Source organism: Giraffa tippelskirchi, chromosome 1 (genome assembly GCF_054371585.1).
Source record: "Giraffa tippelskirchi isolate mGirTip1 chromosome 1, T2T-mGirTip1v1.2.pri, whole genome shotgun sequence".
NCBI classification, from domain to species: domain Eukaryota; kingdom Metazoa; phylum Chordata; class Mammalia; order Artiodactyla; family Giraffidae; genus Giraffa; species Giraffa tippelskirchi.
Window position 1 is genome coordinate 45,386,150 of NC_137275.1, and position 14,993 is coordinate 45,401,142.

Sequence of the window (14,993 nt, forward strand, 5' to 3'; positions counted from 1 at the left end):
AATACTCCAGGCAGGCTCAGAGCACTGGGGACACGCAGCTCCCTTCAGCCACGTGGCCCAGGTCCTTGCAAGAGCAGCTACCGGAATCCTGCTCCTGTTGCAGGTAGTGAAACCTTCTTAAAGAACAGATACATACCAATCCTGAGGTCCTCAACGGGCACAGACAGCAAGCCCTTAAAAGGAAAGAAAGAAACTCTACACCAGTTTTGGTGGATCAATGGACTAAGATAAAACCTGAAATATCTAAGAACCCAGATTACCTGATTCGTTTTTATTCATGAACCCACACATTAAGTATCACAAAATAATTACACTTTGAAAGTTTGCCTGGCAGAACCAAAACAACATTCCAGTTGGTATTCATGTGCTTGGAAGGCCCACACTGGGCTCATGGACCAATGTGCCTCTTTGGCACGTATGCCATCAACGTGGATCCGCTGTCTCTGCAACGTACCTATCGTGTCTACTTTTCTTGGCAGATAGATCATCTCCAGAAGCAGGTCTTCTCTTTTTCCTCGGCGGCATCACTTTACTAAAGCAGTCTGAAGAACTGCAAGACCGCAGACTTCCTACAAGACACAGTGAAGAGCACAAAAGTAAGGACTGCCACATCGAAACCCTTCTGAAGAACACCACCACCGAACGAAGAGCTTTCATGGTTTATGCTACAAAGGTTTTATATGTTACCTGTAAATGCTATAAGGTGAAAATATGGTTTTTAGTTCCTCTTTGAGAAAATGTTACACACACAATTTGGATTTGGGGCAAAAGCCTGACATGATCTTCAGCAAAAACTTCCGTAGAACTTTTTAGCTTGTTTCGCCACTTAAAGAAGATTCTGGTCTTTTGGTCAGGGTTTTCTGAGACATAACTTCAATTTGGTAAAAGATATTAAAAATGTAACACCATCACAGAACACCTGTTGAGACCTTACCGTGCGCCAGGCCCTACTCTTAACACTTACATGTATGAACTCACTTAACCTCATGACAAGTTTATGAAAACAGAATAATAAGGCCTACATAGATAAGAAAATGGAAGCAGAAAGAGTTCAGGTAAGTGGCAAAACTGGAATTCAAACCCAGACAGTCTCACTTCCGACTGTTTTAAGCCTTTGTAAATTAAAAGACAATCACAACCCCATCCTGGCACAAGTACTAGCAGAGATATTATGTCATTGGTTCCCACAATAACCCTGAATGACACGCAGGGCAGAGATAATGATCTCTACTGACAGATGGGAAAAGCTAAGGATCAGGCGTTCAAGAGACGTCCCAAGGTCTTGGAAATGCTAAGCGGTGAACTCTGGACGGCATCCTGCTCATCCGCCAGGGCCTTGGTGAAAGGCCTGGCCCTCAGAGAGCCGGGCACTAAGGCCGAGTGCTCTGCACTCTGGGCATGAGCTCCAGCTCCTCAGCTGGTCATGGGCTTGGGCAGCCAATGACCTATCCTGGGTCTCTGGTTCACCATCTGAAAATGAGACTTTCTCAGGAGTGTTCTGAGGGAAAAACATCCATTCAGCAAGGGCTCAGGTGCCAAGACAGATATTGGGAACTGAGTTTCACAAGAGAGGTGTGTGCTCAGGCCACAGCTCCACGTTTATTTGATCCTTACAACCACCCTACGATGAAGGGCATCCTTAGCATCCCCATTCTTACAAATAAGGAAACTCAGACAGAGAGATGAAGCAGTGGCTGGAAAACAGCAGGGGGGATCAAGGATGGAGCCCAGGCAGCCCAGGAGCAAGGCCCTGGCTCCCGGCCATCACTCACTGTCACTCCCACACGGCCACAGCAGCAGAGGCTGAGAAGCAGGGGACTGAGGCCAGAGTCTGGGAAAAGTGAAAGTAGCTCAGTCATGTCCAACTCTCTGCAACCCCGTGGACTGTAGTCTGCCAGGCTCCTCTGTCCATGGAATTCCCCAGGCCAGAACACTGGAGTGGGTACCTGTTCCCTTCTCCAAGGGATCTTCCCAACCCAGGGATCAAACCCAGGTCTCCTGCATTACAGGCAGATTCTTTACCATCTGAGACACCAAGGAAGCCCAAGAATACTGGAGGGGGTAGTCTATCCCTTCTCCAGGAGACCTTTCTGACCCAGGAATCGAACTGGGGTCACCTGCATTGCAGGCAGAGTCTTCACCAGCTGAGCTACCAGGGAAGCCCTTAGAGCCTGGGGGAGTGTGGATGTTGGGGCCTGGGAAAAGAAGATGAGGACCCGGGTGGGGAGAAAACCTGGGTGAGGGTACTGTCCTCCCGGAGGCTTACGGAGGAGGAGTGCGCTAGGCAGTGGGTGGGGGCGGGGGAGGCAGCAGTAAAGTGCAGCAGCAAGGGGTGGAGGCGGAGGGGCTAAGGCTGGGGAAGGAACCCAGTCATCTACAAAGCATGGACAGCTCTTTGCAGAAAGCTGTTCGGAAGGCAGGGAGAGAGATGTCAGTAGCTAACGGTTCCAACCTGAAAAGAACAAGGGCAGGGACTGGAACCTAAATCCTGGACACCCTCAGGCTTCCACCTCCAGGCGATGTACTTTAGGATGAGGCCAGCCGAAAGCACCTCTCCTGAAACAAACCAGGACAATGGTGCCAGCGAGGCGGGGGTCCAGCACTGGCTATTGGACCAGGCTGGCTCCTCAGCGCACAGGTAGAGCCCACCAGGCTGGAAAGATGACCCTCGGCCACCCTCCCCAGAGCTCAACCAGGGTGGGGGTAGAAGGTTCTTCAGAGACACCAGACACCCTCACATCTCTCTCACAACAGCAGCAAGAATAGGAAGCGGAAGAGCCAGAGCAAGTGCTGCCACCATACATACCCGTCCGTCCTCCCTGCGAAACCCAGTCCTGTTTACACTGATGCACAAAGAGGAGGTCTGAGAGGGGCAGAGATCCGAGCTTTTGCAGACTGCCAACAGGCAAGATTTATTCTTGTCCAGTAATGCCTGGGGGTGGGGCTCGCAGAACAAAAAAGTGTGACCCAACTTGCCAGAAAGCCTGCCACGCTTCTTGGAAAGGAGTAACCTTGAGGCTTGCTTCTCCCTTTTGGATGTGCACGTGTGAAGGAGAGACACTGTCTCCCAGCACTGGTCACAGTTAGGTTCTGAGCATCTAGTCTGGTAGTGACCTCTCCCTCCCACCAGTTTGCAGAACACAGAGGAAATGTACACCTCTCCCCAGCCCTCCCCAGCCCGTGGGAAGATGAACATCATTTAAAACAATGTTTCCACCAATATTCACTAGTAAGATCTGATCCACCACCAGCTCCTCTACTGTTGCCTCTTCGTGGAAACACTGCCGTCATAAGTTAATTAACTTTTTCAACTTTCTTTTTTTTTTTCTTACTAATGAATGCTTTCTGTTAAAGTTTCACAGATCACTTTTCCTGGCATAAAACATATTCATATTTTAGCCCCAAAGCATCTCAAATTTGGCATTTTGTTCTTTTACTTATTCACTTGGCCCCCGTTCAGATGTCTCTGCTCTAATCACTGGCATAAGTAAGTGACTGTCGGGGGCGTCCTTCACGATGAAACAGTGTCTGTTCATTCCCGACACCTGCTACAGTTCAGGCACCCACTGGCTCCTCGACCCTCTCACCCCCACCTCGCAGGAAGAATGTGTCCAACTCACATCCCAGAGAAATCACAGAGGAGGACTCAGCACAGCTCCACAGGCAGAATCCTGGAACTCATGATGCCTCTTAAGTTTCAGGCTAACTCAAAAGCAAGTGTTTAATGCTGAAGAAAACAAGTTGACCTAAAATAATTTGGTGACGTGAACCAAGTCAACAAAAACTTATAGAGAGCATACAACTCAAGGTGTGATAGCCTCAAATCCCCAGTAAGGCTTCAGGGATCCTACCTGAGCAAAAGCAACAACTCAAGATTTTTAAGTCCATGCACAAAAGTACACCTTGGTTTGCAGGGTTTTGTCTGGTTCACCTGTGCAGACACAGCAGCTAATACAGTATCATTATACAGTAATAAGGTATATATATATCTTATAGTAGACTCTCAAGAAACATGTTGAATAAATGTGTTCCTAAAACATTTGTAAATCAAATTCTGCTAAGAAGTCAGTACATTTCCAGAGATGTGAAACACCTATGAATAAGTAATACACCACCATTTCAGATTTTTTTCCCGTCATTTAACAGTTAAGACAAGCACTTGACTCAAGTATCCTGGCAGGTAGGATTTTTTTTTTTAACACAAATATTTGAGAATGTTTGCTTCTTAAAATAACTCTGTGGTGTCTTTTTATAATCAAGACACTTAAATCCAAATGAATGTTTCACAAATTTGTATTTATCTGTTATCATCAAATTTAGACTTTACTGCCTCAGAACTTGAATCACTTAATCTACCTGAATTACACTTATTTTTACACGGAAAATTTAGTAAACAAATAATATAAACAAGAATCTTATGGAATGTTTATCTATTTCAAAGAAGCTTTAGCTATTTTAACCTGCTACATGTATCCACTTAGGTACAAATAATCTGCCATTATAGGTAAACAGGAAAAATATTAAGCCTGATGTTTTCAATTAATAACTACAAAGTACTTTCAAAGTTATCGTCACAAATCTGAGAGGTATTATTACCACCCCAATTCAACCTATAAGAAAACTGGCAGGTAAGTTGAGCTCCTAAAAGTTCCTATTCAATAAATAATTAACAAATAAAAGCTAACTAACCCACAAATTTATTTGAAATGATCAGAGTTAATACTCTGGTTTCTCTTCCAATCATATTATAGCCTTTCTGGGGGGAAATTATCCGAGTTACAAGTTTCCAATGTTTGCTATCACGCATCATTGACTCAATGGACATGAATTTGAGCAAACTCCAGAGCATGAAGGACAGGGAAGCCTGGCATGCTGCAGTCCATGGAATAACAACGAGTCGGACACGACTGAGCAACTGAACAACAACAACAACAAAGAAAAAACAGGACAGAAAAAGATTTTAGGAATCCATCTTAAAACTCATCAGAAACATTTGACAGGTACTTATGAAAAAGGAAAGGCCTTTTTATTACAATAATAAAGAAGTAGGAAGACGAAGGGATGAATAATCTCAAGTAGTAATCCCAAACTATGATTTAGGCTCCTTCACATTACACTGATAGACATTCTGGTGTTCAGTCTGCAATATCTCTCCATTAGATAGACAGTGACTCTGAAACCCTCCCCTCATTAGAAACACTTTTGATGCTGAAGTATTTGTATGATCCTTAGGAAGGCAACAGAAACTGTTTCTATTTTTTAACCAAAGGTTATGATTGAGTTCAGGTTCATTTCTTTCTGGTTCAGTGTTTAAGGAGAACAAATAAATTAGTCCATTAACTGACCATATTTTCAAATAAATCAGTCAATGAATGTAGCTCTTCTTCTTACATTAAACAATTAGAAATACTGCAACATTTTAAACATATCTAATAGTTGGCCCCAGAAAAATCAATTTTAAACAGCAAATTGAGTTTACCTGGATCAAACCACAAAGCCTTTAAATGCCTATGCAGCTGGCTGTTTTCATAATAATTTAACTAAGTATGTTATTCCTAATAAATGTTATCTAAGTAGCTGCTCCGCAACTTTTTTTAATTTAATAATTTTGCTTGTGGGCCTCAAGTAAAAAAAACTCCTGTTCTGGAATTAATTCTCCTATGACATATTAATTTGTGTGCCCAGTTTCACCCTCAAATAAGAGCGCTATACAATTAGAGATCTTTTTCTGACTTTTCCAAACTTAGTATAAATGCATGTTCCAATACAAAAATCTCACTATCGAATTTTCATTATGAGTTTGCTGTATCATATAGCCTTGACTCACTTAATAACATTTTATATGATCATTCTGCCACTTCAATAATTTTTATATAGCTTTTTCACAGAACAATTTCAGTTCAGTCACTCAGTCGTGTCTGACTCTTTGCGACCCCATGAATCGCAGCACACCGGGCTTCCCTGTCCATCACCAACTCCTGGAGTCCACCCAAACCCATGTCCATCGAGTCAGTGATGCCATCCAGCCATCTCATCCTCTGTCGTCCCCTTCTCCTCCTGCCCTCAATCTTTCCCAGCATCAGGGTCTTTTCCAATGAGTCAGCTCTTCACATCAGGTGGCCAAAGTATTGGAGTTTCAGCTTCAACATCAGTCCTTCCAATGAACACCCAGGACTGATCTCCTTTAGGATGGACATGTTCGATCTCCTTGCAGTCCAAGGGACTCTCAAGAGTCTTCTCCAACACCACAGTTCAAAAGCATCAATTCTTCGGCACTCAGCTTTCTTTATAGTCCAACTTTCACATCCATACATGTCCACTGGAAAAACCATAGCCTTGACTAGATGGACCTTTTCTGGCAAAGTAATGTCTCTATTTTTCAATATGCTATCGAGGTTGGTCATAACTTTCCTTCCAAGGAGTAAGCGTCTTTTAATTTCATGGCTGCAATCACCATCAGCAGTGATTTTGGAGCCCAAAAAAATAAAGTCTGACACTGTTTCCACTGTTTCCCCATCTATTTCCCATGGAGTGATGGGACCAGATGCCATGATCTTAGTTTTCTGAATGTTGAGCTTTAAGCCAACTTTTTCACTCTCCTCTTTCACCTTCATCAAGAGGCTCTTTAGTTCTTCTTCACTTTCTGCCATAAGGGTGCTGTCATCCGCATATCTGAGGTTATTGATATTTCTCCCGGCAATCTTGATTCCAGCTTGTGTTTCTTCCAGCCCAGCGTTTCTCATGATGTACTCTGCATAGTAGTTAAATAAGCAGGGTGACAATATACAGCCTTGTCGTACTCCTTTTCCTATTTGGAAGCAGTCTGTTGTTCCATGTCCAGTTCTAACTGTTGCTTCCTGACCTGCATACAGGTTTCTCAAGAGGCAGGTCAGGTGGTCTGGTATTCCCATCTCTTTCAGAATTTTCCACAGTTTATTGTGATCCACACAGTCAAAGGCTTTGGCATAGTCAATAAAGCAGAAATAGATGTTTTTCTGGAACTCTCTTGCTTTTTCGATGATCCAGCGGATATTGGCAATTTGATCTCTGGTTCCTCTGCCTTTTCTAAAACCAGCTTGAACATCTGGAATTTCATAGTTCACGTATTGCTGAAGCCTGGCTTGGAGAATTTTGAGCATTACTTTACTAGCATGTGAGATGAGTGCAATTGTACGGTAGTTTGAGCATTCTTTGGCATTGCCTTTCTTTGGGATTGGAACAAAAGCTGACCTTTTCCAGTCCTGTGGCCACTGTTGAGTTTTCCAAATTTGCTGGCATATCGAGTGCAGCACTTTAACAGAATCACCTTTCAGGATTTGAAATAGCTCACTATTAGTGTCCAAATGTGCAATTTTTATCCTACTATTAGAGACCAAAAAATTTCCTTTCCTTTCTCTCTAAACAATACGACTTACAACATCTATCATCCTCCTTCACTATTATTATTACTATTAGTGCTCTCTGGCTTTTTAAATTCACACCCACTATTTTGGGCTATTTCTCCAATATTAATGTACACGCTCTCTCCCCTTTTTCTTTTTAGGATGGTAGGAAGACTGAAAGAACCAAATAAAAGTATTAAAAGAAAGAGAGGAGAAAGAGACTGGCCTCTTGCACTTGGTTTCACTACTCCATATACAGTAGATATAGAAATTGCTCAGTCTACTGTTGAACGAAGAGATTCAAAGAAGCACTACAGTGATTAACTTTCTCAGATTTCCAAACATTACAGATTTTATGTTGTTTAATTTTTCAAGTAGGCTCTGTCAGATATGATAACCACAAGTGATGCTATAACCAGATGGGGAAATGTTAATGAAATGGACTACTCTAAGGAATTACTAATGCTAATTGACGTTGACTGGCACTGCACCAGCAAGTCATATACCAAACATCAGACAAATCCACTGTCCCCAAGGGCAAAAGAGGAGGTATGAGGCCAAACACACTCTCCACTTTAGTATTCCTGAATTATAGCTCCCAGTTATTAAACTGACACATTCAGGTTGAATATTTAAATGTGACATTACTATAGTAACAATACTCACTTAAATCCAAAGTTCAACATTAACTAAATAATGTACAAGATGCAAAATTTAGATGTTTCATTACCGTAGCCAAGGGAAAGACAGCCGAAAGACTCTACAAACAAAAAATTCAGTTTTAAAAAAATCAAACGACTAACTAGCAAGTTTAAAAAATCTCCAGTGCCTACCAATGTATTTTTCCAGAATAAGAAGACAGAAATGTGCTTTTTCTTAACTATTAGAACTGGCCCTGAAAATTATATTCAGCCTTATTAGTAGTAGCTAAAAGTTACAACACACTTAAGTGTGCATCAGCAGAAACACATTATGATATATTCTCAAGATAGAAAATCATGCAGTCATTAAAAATAAAGCTTCATAAATGTGCTATGAAAAGATCTCCAAGATATAGTGAGTGACAAAAACAAGAGGCATATATAAATGTATACTTGTATTTGGGGGAAAATATATCATCGTCATCATTTGGGAAACAAATAGAAGAATATAAGAGTTGTCTCTGCAGAGTCAAGGGTGTAGTACTAGCGGGGGATGGGAGCTGGGGCTCATAAAACTGGACGGCAACCTTTGCTTTTTTACACCTTTTGACACTTCTTTTAAAATCATGTGCATACACTGCTTTTAAAATTATTAAAGGAAACTGTTTTTGACTGTCCTGACCTATGTTTACTAAAACAGAAAGATCAGGTGTAGGGACTCTCTGTGGCCTGGCCTTCTAAAACACACCTCCCCTTCTCTCACTCCTTTCCCTGAAAGGAGGAATGTCTGATCTAATTGGTGATGGGGGGTGGAGGGAACTGAGCAGAGGGGCCCAGCCCCTTCTGAACTCCCTTTCAGCTCAGCCTGCCAGCAGCAGCTGCTACCCTTCCACTGCCATAAGTGGGGGGCTAGAGGTGGGCCAGGTGTGCTCTACTGGCTATGGCAGTGATTGGGTGTCAGGCTGTCTAATTAAGGTGAAATACTAAAAAGCTTCTGCATTTCTGCTGTTCATCTAAGCTGTGTTTTCCAACACAACTGTTAGTTCAATATCCATCTTATTATGCCTAATTTTCAATTGATCCTGAACCAATCTGGTGGGGAAGGGTAGGGAGTTCTAAATCCCAATAACCTCCAAGGTAATTTTTTTAACAAAAAAATTAAATGAAAAAAAGACTGATGCTATATAGTATATACAGTATGAGTTCACCAATGCTAAAAAACAACAACAACAACAACACACTACTCTACTACTATAAAGATATATGCAGGTACAAAAATATCTGAAAGAATAAGTATTAAAACAGCATACTAAAGGAGGGCTATGGCTTTTTCTTTCATTTGTTTTTGTGCTATTCTCTAACAAGCTAACAATTCTCTAACAATTCTCTAACAAGCACGTGTTTATATATTGCTGTGGTAACTTTCAAAAACTTTAAAATATAGTTTAGTAACTTTCACTGGAAGTTATAACTATAGATCAAGTGCAAGTCTCTGAACTTTGTGATCATCATGGTTTAGAGAAGTGGTTCTCAAAGTGTGATCTCCAGACCAGCTCCATCAGGATCACCTGGGAGCTGGTTAGAAATGCACCTCCAAAGCTCTGGAGGTAGAGCCGAGCAACCTGTGGAAACTGGCCCCTCCCTCCACCAGGATTATAATGCCAGCTAGAGTTTGAGAACCAGAGGGCTAGAGAACTGTTTACAATAATCCACTTTCAATGTTCCCAGTCATAAATCCTCAAAGTGAAAGAAAGTGTTAGTTGCTCAGCTGTGTCCGACTCTTTTGCAACCCCATGGACTGTACCCCACCAGGCTCCTCTATCCATGGGATTTTCCAGGCAAGAATACTGGAGTGGGTAGCCATTCCCTTCTCCAGGAGATCCTCCCGACCCAGGGATCGAAACCAGGTCCCCCACACTGCAGGAGGATTCTTTACTGTCTGAGCTACCAGGGAAGCCCATAAATCCTCAGGACCAATACAAAACACACAGATATACTCCTATCTCCCTATTAACTCATTTTATATCTCAAGTCAACAAGCATTTATGGAAAACCTTTCAAACTGCACTACTTTTTAGTATAAGCTAAAATACTTTAGTAAAGGAATGATTATCTTCAAACCACTGGGGAGAACCCCCAACCCCGTTAAAGGAACTGAAGTACTCCGTTATAAACCAGAGCCCTAGAACAGATTTCCTCCCGGCAAAGAGCTGTGGCATGGATGCCTCTATACACCCTGAGAAAGATCCTCAACCAAGAACAGCTTGCTAATAGGATGTATTATAATAACATGGAGCGTTCTCAGCTCGTATTTCTCCTTTATAACTATTAGGAAGTTTATTGAAAATTAAGTAGTGATAGCATTTATAGATACCTGTTTGGTGATCGTCTTGGCCAACGTCTTCTGTTAGATTCTGCAAGAAATATGTTCATTATTACCAAGAAATCACATGCCATACAGCAAGTTTTAAAATTCAGTATTTTCATAAACAGTTGATATCTTAATACCTGTAATCTAAATTCTTATCAAATACACTTAAAACAACTGAACAGCTGGTAGTTTTGTCTTTAAAAAATTGACTTACTAGCTTATTAAGGGTGTGGTAGATCTTATGAATATTTGCCAGTGTTGAGAGATGAGAGTTCAGCTGAAAGTCTTTAAAAGAAAAAGGGGAAAATTTAGTGTCATTTATTTCCCATACTGCAAAAAGACTATTAAAAAATAAAGCTCAAAAGTGGAAACAAATGTTTTGATACAATTGAATACTATCGCCATTAAATTCGATACTTATTAAATAAGATACAACATGCAACTACCAACCTATCTGCTAGAAACAGTCTGACAACAAAGTTAAATTCCCAACCAAATGTTAAAATACAGTTCATGAAATTTTCATGTGAACTGTAAGGCAAAACAAAAATACTTCAGTAGTTATAACATCCTATCAGCAATGAACTTAAGCTCAATAGAAAAATATCACTGATGCTGGCAAATTAAGTAACACTAATAGAAGACAGATCTCAAATGAACCATATTCACTTTCTCTTTCTCCTCCCCAGAATCACTAGTACAATACAAGCTCCTGGCAAGAAAGTAAACAGGAAAGCATCTCAATCACTTGACATTTCTTACAATATACGTATTTTGTTGACTCTTACACAACATAGAACAGAAATGGAATCTAAGCCCCTCCCCCTCCTGTTTAACAAATACAGATAAATCAAAGGGCTGGCCTGAAAGTGGCCTGTCTGAGAGGCCAGGGCCCTGGGATGGAGTCTATAGTTCCTGGCACTGCAACAGTAAAATGTGCCACAGAGCCAGTAACACAGAGGCAGAACTTGCACTCACAGAGAAACGGCCAAATCAAAGACTGTCTCCACCCGCCATCTCGAACAACTTCAGGACTGCACACTAAATCATACACAAAAGACAAAGTCAAGCTGCTCTACCACACGATACCGCCCAACATAAAACTTTATGTTCGGCTTTTGAATTTCCAATTTCAAATGTTTTTCGTAAAAAGTATGCTTGCCTACATAAGGTTATATGAATATGAGTTAAAAGTCGATGGCTATTTTCATATTTGAATAAGCACCAATAAAAGCAGTTTCATAAAATATCAAGATTTATATTAGTTCCTCTTCTTTACTATCATAACGATTAGTAAACGTTAGTCTGAAAGGAACCTTGAAAAGATACTGTAACTTTCCAAGTTACGCCATTCTGATAAAAAAGAGGAAAAAAAATCACCCTTTCCTGGAATATTTATTTAGGATGCATGTCAGATGCAAGGAGCCAACACTACAACACAAATTGTCTCTGCTGAGCTGGACTCTTGGGGTTGGAAAGCAAGCTGACCTGCCTGCCAGTATTTAGAAAGCTTCACTTTTCTTTTCTAAATCGTGCCAGGAATCCAGGTCTGGGCTGGCCTGGAGGGCAGAGGGGCCAGCAGGCAGCAGAGTCCCTGACATACACACACCACTGTCAGGAGCAGCAGGCTACAAGTGTACATGTACACGTGCAGAGCGCTGGCCCAACCGATGGCAGCCCCCGGCCTGACACCACAGGCACAGCCGTTGAGAGTGGTCCAAAGAATCAGAGTGCTTGGCTGAGAGACAACCAGAGAAGGACCTCAAATACAGACAAGTGTTAATTATTTAGCATCTGAGTGGTTGAGCCATATTTAAGGTAAATGATGACATAAATATGCACAGACCTTGATTTTCCATCTTAATTAGGGAACTGCACAGAAAAGGATTTTAAAACATTTGAGGTGTTTGAATATATATATATATATAAGTGTGTGTATTTATGTACTTACACTTCTATTTCATAAACCTAGGTAGGGGGCTCTAAAGCTAGGAGCAGTAGCAAAGGCTTTGGGGAACTTAATCTTACCCCAACCCTCTCCCCTGGCATCTACGACCAAGCCATAAACTCCCTTTTTGTACTCTCTCAATTTAAAATTTGGAAGATAAATGACAGACTACAGTAATATCTTGATATATAAATTAAACTTCTGGACTCGCAAAAAAAAAAAAAACAGAAAACTTAAGGATCTAGATTCTCTCTTCACTGAGGATACACAGGAATCTGCCAAAGATCATCAAAGCAATGAGGTCTCCAGACCTGCTGATTCAACTGCCAAAATTCACACAGGAGAATCTAAACAAATTAAAATAGCTAAATCGGTCTTTACATACACACACACAGTTTCTGCCAAAATAACACTCTTGAGCTTTACAACCTGACTCTGGAATCTAACAATTAGTTTGAATCTCAGATCCACCAGTTACTTAACCTAAATTTCAATGTCCTCATTTGTGAATGAGACTACAATGCCTGGATGTGGCAGAGTCAGAGTAATGTGTGGATCACACTGAGTGCCCAATAAAAGATATTATCACTGTTAGATTATACCATTTTCCACACCAACCACCTACAATGGTTTCTACTTCTGTAGATCCCAGTCAAGCCTCACATCAAAGATCTCAAAGCTGCAGCTGCCTCTGTGACAGAGGCATTCAGCCTGATACATCTCTACGGCCTATGATGGTATGTCTACATTCATATACCACCAACTGATTTCATAATGTTGGTGGAAGAATATCTCAGCAGTAGAAAAAAATATACAAGAGCATTTAAGGTTCTATACATGAAGTTTCACTTTACAGACAATGCAAGTAACTAGGTTCATTTCACAAGTCACATAATATATGTCAGCAAGTCTCTATTTCCATATCCAGTGTCTACTATCATAACCACCTCATCATCACCTCATCGAAAAAGAAAAGGAACCAGCAGCATGAATAGAACACTTTTTCTTTAGTTTCATCAAGGTAAAAAGCTAAGGAGTAGACACAAATTCAGGAAAAAAAAAAAAAAAAAGACCAAAATGGCATTAAAAGATAAATCCACAAAGGTTAACACATATTGAATTCATGGTTCATCTGTTCACTGCTCAGGGCAAGTAATAGACCTTGAAATCTAAAATAGATTTCAGATCCATAAGGAATAGATGTTAAGGGTAAAGATCACATGCTTTACAGAAACACATTTAGGAAAGTACTAACTGATTCATAAAATCTCCTTTGGCTCCTACTTCAATTCTAAAGGCTAAATGCTCAGTTAAGTCAACTTTAGTCCATGATTAAAAGGCTCTCCACCATAGTCACTGGGTTAGAATCTCATGTGTGACATGCAAACCTAACATTCTGTATTAAAAGTGACAAATGGCTCTGCAGAAAGACACAGCATGCTTGATAAATGGCTTGCCTAAATTATCTTCTGAGTATTCTTTAAAATGATCAACAAATGCTGATGTGGCATAAAGTTTTCTGGGAGTTTTTGGGGTTTGTTTTGGGTTTTTTTATAATTATCATTTGTTGTGACCTATATAACAGAAAAAAGTGAATGCCATTGAGAGGGTCAAAATTCACTTCCTCCAAACTACCCTTTGTATATAGAATCCCACAATACAGAGAGACGTAAGTATTAGGAATAAAACAAAAACTGGTAAGTTCAGACAATGACCGTCAACCAGAAGAATCAACTTTGAGAATTAACAGTCCTAACAGGAGTTTACTTCCATAAGAGGGTCAGAAACAACTGAAATACATAAAAATTCAAACCCTTCTTTTATGCCATAAATAATCACTTGTTAAATATACCTGGGAGGTGATCTCAATTATAATAGCAATGAAAAGCAATAGTACACATAGGAATAAACTTAAATGTGCAACATTCAAGTGAAGAAAACAATAAAAGTTTACAGATGCAGAGATATATTCCTGGAATGGAAAGACCCAGTATCGTAAGATGATCACTTCACCCTGTACTGAACTACAAAATTAAATGCAATCAAATTCCTATTCTCCCTGCTTCCCACTTCCCCACCCCAAAAAAGAGGTGAGGGAAAGGGAAGGGAGTCAGGCAAGCTTAGCAGATTGATTCTAAAGTTCACCTGAAAAGAACAAACACACTTGACTTGCCAAGAAATTGTTGAAAATGAAGAAAGAAGAACAGGCCCTATCAGACCATACATAATATAAAGCAGAGGTTGGTAAACTCTCTCCAAGAGTGCCAGATCTTAAATATTTTAGGCTTTGTGGACCATCCGATCTCTGCTGCAACTACTTTGCCACTGCAGCCCAAAAGCAGCCATAAACAACACACAAGCAAATGACTGTGGCAGTGCTCCAGTAAAACTTTATTTCTGGAAACTAGGTGGTGGGCCTGATTTGGACCATGAGCTGTAGTTTGCCAAGGCCTGGTATAGAGGCACAGTACTATAAAATACGGTACACGTGCAGTAAGACAAATCATTGAAAGAGAGCTAATAAACATGTCTGCGCATGTCTGTATGGTTGCGTGTATGTGTAAGCACATAGAATTAATATGATTAAATGGTATTTCAAATCAACAGGGAAGAGAAAGCAGAGGGCAACTAGCTACCATGTGGAACAGATT

The 14,993-nt window shown here is 40.8% G+C and overlaps 1 protein-coding gene across 26 annotated transcripts in view; it reads right to left on the reverse strand.

Moving 5' to 3' along the window:
* DCUN1D4 (defective in cullin neddylation 1 domain containing 4) overlaps positions 1–14,993 on the reverse strand; it is an 84,291-nt gene that overhangs the window by 39,698 nt on the left and 29,600 nt on the right. For 13 of the 26 annotated variants that reach the window (XM_081590229.1, XM_081590174.1, XM_081590184.1 and 10 more), the window contains 3 exons: positions 10,609–10,679; positions 10,398–10,437; positions 455–569 (listed from right to left, as the gene is read on the reverse strand). In XM_081590229.1, coding sequence (XP_081446355.1) covers positions 455–569; positions 10,398–10,437; positions 10,609–10,679 — 226 coding nt within the window. Of the gene's footprint in view, positions 1–454; positions 570–2,806; positions 3,172–3,851; positions 6,641–8,112; positions 8,143–10,397; positions 10,438–10,608; positions 10,725–14,993 lie in introns of those variants that run through there. The other 13 variants (XM_081590221.1, XM_081590166.1, XM_081590360.1 and 10 more) reach the window with 5 other exon arrangements.